We start from the raw sequence: 2,669 nt of genomic DNA, 5'->3' as shown, positions 1-2,669 counted from the left end.
TTAACTCTTTCCGGACCACAACATATCCAGCGAACGAATTTCAGTAAAACTCACTTTATTGTAAGTCTTAGTGGTCAAATATGAAACTCTTGTAGAGAGAGATTTTTTCCCGCCTCTGGGAAATTGGAAAACTCATGGGTACTTTCGTCCCCAAAAGAACGAAAGGGAGACAAACTTCAATTTTCCAAAATCCAATAATATCAATTTCGTGAATTATTTTTGCGTGTCAAATGACTCCTTTACAATGCTGATCACTAAAACAAAGAAGAATTATTGACCAGTATCTTGTGGGATGTTCAGGAAGTGATCAAGAAGACACCAAATCCTGCTTGCCAACAGATTCCTCAAAATATTTAACACAATAACACTTTAAAACACATTTCTCTCAACACAATGTAATTGTAGACTAGATTTTTGGGGAGGAGAGTACCCATAAAGTTTGAACAAGTTTTTTGAAAATTTAAGAAAAAATTGTTTTTCAAATTTATGTAATCTGTAATTGTTAGTTATTATACTTATTGGCCCCGAGAGGTTTTTCCTTATTCTGGTCTAGAAATATCAAAAAAGCCACAATATCTGCAAGGAAGCAGAAAATCGAAAATTCACAATTTTTGACCAAAAATATCTTAGCTCAGGAGTTAATTGGAATCCTGCAAAAAATATCCTAAATTTGGACATCCTTATAGTTTGTAATCATCCACAAGAATCGGATTTTTATCGATTCTAAATAGCCAAAAAAAAATTTTTTTTCCAAAAAAATCTTTTTTGGTACCCAGCCAGAGTCCCAAAGGAGACGAAAGAGTTAATTTTATTTCGAAAATCTTTTGATTAAAAAAAAATATTTCTCCGTTCTATTTTTTTTAATTGTGTAATAGCGGTAATTTTGAATTTGCGCACTTGCGCAGAGATTTTTTCCCGGGTAAATATTTCAGGGTAGTTACTTGGAGTAGTATCGGGACTGTCCTTGAGGCTCCCAAAGAAATGTCCAGCATTTTTGCCAGCAATCCATCAGCCGGTTTTGTCATGGACTTTGGCTGACCGCTATTTTTGTGCTTCTTTATTGTCTCCAATCATGCAAGGAGTCCAGTTTTCTGTGAGTCGTCGTGAAGAGAAGGTAAAAGAGAGAACTTGTGGAGGAGTCTTCTGATTATACAGAGTGGATTTAAATTACATTTTCAGGATTTTCCTTTAGGATTCTGAAGTCTGGTTATCAAATTCACACTGAATATGGAGCATAGGCATCTGAAAGTACATTCTGAGCGTCCCTTTGTCTTCCGGCTGGACCTGGACTGCGAGAAAGGGAACAATACCATGTCTGAATGCCTCTTCAATTCCATCTACGAGTGCATCACCAGTCTGTCCAGCAACAATGAATGCCGTTCAATTGTAATCTCCAGCCTGGGCAAGGATTTCAGTTCTGGAGTAGATCTGGAAAACCTTGGGCAGTTCACGACTGATCTGGCCAGTATTGAGGATATTTCACGCCGGGCCAGGGCTATTGATGGCCGTGTCTCGCTTATCCAGAAGGCTTTTTCCGCCATTGAGAGATGCCCGAAACCCGTGATTGCGGCTATTCATGGGGCTTGTGCTGGTCCTGGAATGGGACTCATCAGTGCCTGCGACATTCGCTACTGCAGCACCGATGCCTGGTTCCAGGTCAAAGACATCGAACTGGGAATGGCAGCAGACTCGGGAACACTTCAGCGTCTGCCAAAGATTGTTGGGAATCAGAGTTTCGCCAGAGAGATCTGCTACACAGCAAGGCGCGTGGATTCTGAGGAAGCACTGAGATTTGGCCTGGTCAATCGTGTCTTTGAATCCCGTCTGGTGATGCTGAATTATGCCATCGATAAGGCCGAGCTGATGGCTCATCTGAGCCCTGTGGCCCTCCAGAACACCAAGAAGAGCCTCATCTATTCCCAGAGTCGCCCTACACAGGATGGTCTGGATCAGATTGTAAGTCCTCAGGAGCTTTGTGGCACCCAAGGAAAAGTCTCAAAAGCATTTTTGTTTTTTCTCCCCTTTTTTCAGCGCGATCTCAATGTCTTGGCCCGTCAGAGTGAAGACTTCCACATATCCATGGGCCCGGCAGTTACAGGAGCGGAGAGGACAACATACGCCAGATACTGAAGCCAGTTGCCAGAATCCAAATTAAAAGAATGCATATCGGGATGGGTATATTTTTTTTCGAATAAATTTTCTATGAAAGCACAGCTAAAAATGATGTTTCGCTTACAATTTTTCTTCCCGTTCCCTTCCCCTTGAAGAAAAGAACACATTTTGGACTTTGCGCGACTTTATGAACATTTCCTGCCTTTTCTTTGGTTGCCTCCCATTTCCTGTTGGGAATTCATTCAGTCTTTTTTATCGTTGCTCCTCCACAATTTTGTACTTTGCGCTCTTGTGAAACATTTTGGGGATTTTTCCTGGCATTTTGAGCGAAGAGTGGAAGTTGGTAATTTACAGCAATTTTTCCAGGGCCGGAAAGTGCCTTATAACCTCAATTATATTTGTGATTCCTCAATAAATTCCGAGAAATTATTGGCATTTATTAAAAGAACAAACAGCGGAAAATCAATAGTTTACTGTAGATGTGATTAAAAATTGGGCTAATGTTGAGGGATGAATAAAAAAAATAAGCGTAATTGCAATTCAATTCGATTTTTTCA

At 40.4% G+C, this 2,669-nt stretch overlaps 1 protein-coding gene across 1 annotated transcript; it reads left to right on the top strand.

Annotated features, from left to right (window-relative positions):
• Nucleotides 1-930: 930 nt before the first annotated feature.
• LOC129807665 (delta(3,5)-Delta(2,4)-dienoyl-CoA isomerase, mitochondrial-like) lies at nt 931-2,221 on the top strand. Its single transcript, XM_055857087.1, has 3 exons — nt 931-1,114; nt 1,180-1,956; nt 2,032-2,221. The coding sequence occupies exons 2-3, from the start codon at nt 1,228-1,230 to the stop codon at nt 2,128-2,130; spliced, it is 828 nt and encodes a 275-aa protein (XP_055713062.1). The 5' UTR covers nt 931-1,114; nt 1,180-1,227; the 3' UTR covers nt 2,131-2,221.
• The last annotated feature ends 448 nt before the right edge of the window (nt 2,222-2,669 follow it).

The sequence above is a fragment of the Phlebotomus papatasi genome, chromosome 3 (assembly GCF_024763615.1).
Source record: "Phlebotomus papatasi isolate M1 chromosome 3, Ppap_2.1, whole genome shotgun sequence".
In the NCBI taxonomy this organism is placed as follows: domain Eukaryota; kingdom Metazoa; phylum Arthropoda; class Insecta; order Diptera; family Psychodidae; genus Phlebotomus; species Phlebotomus papatasi.
The sequence above is the reverse complement of the archived record's forward strand: the minus strand, read 5'-3'. Positions and strand labels throughout refer to the sequence as shown.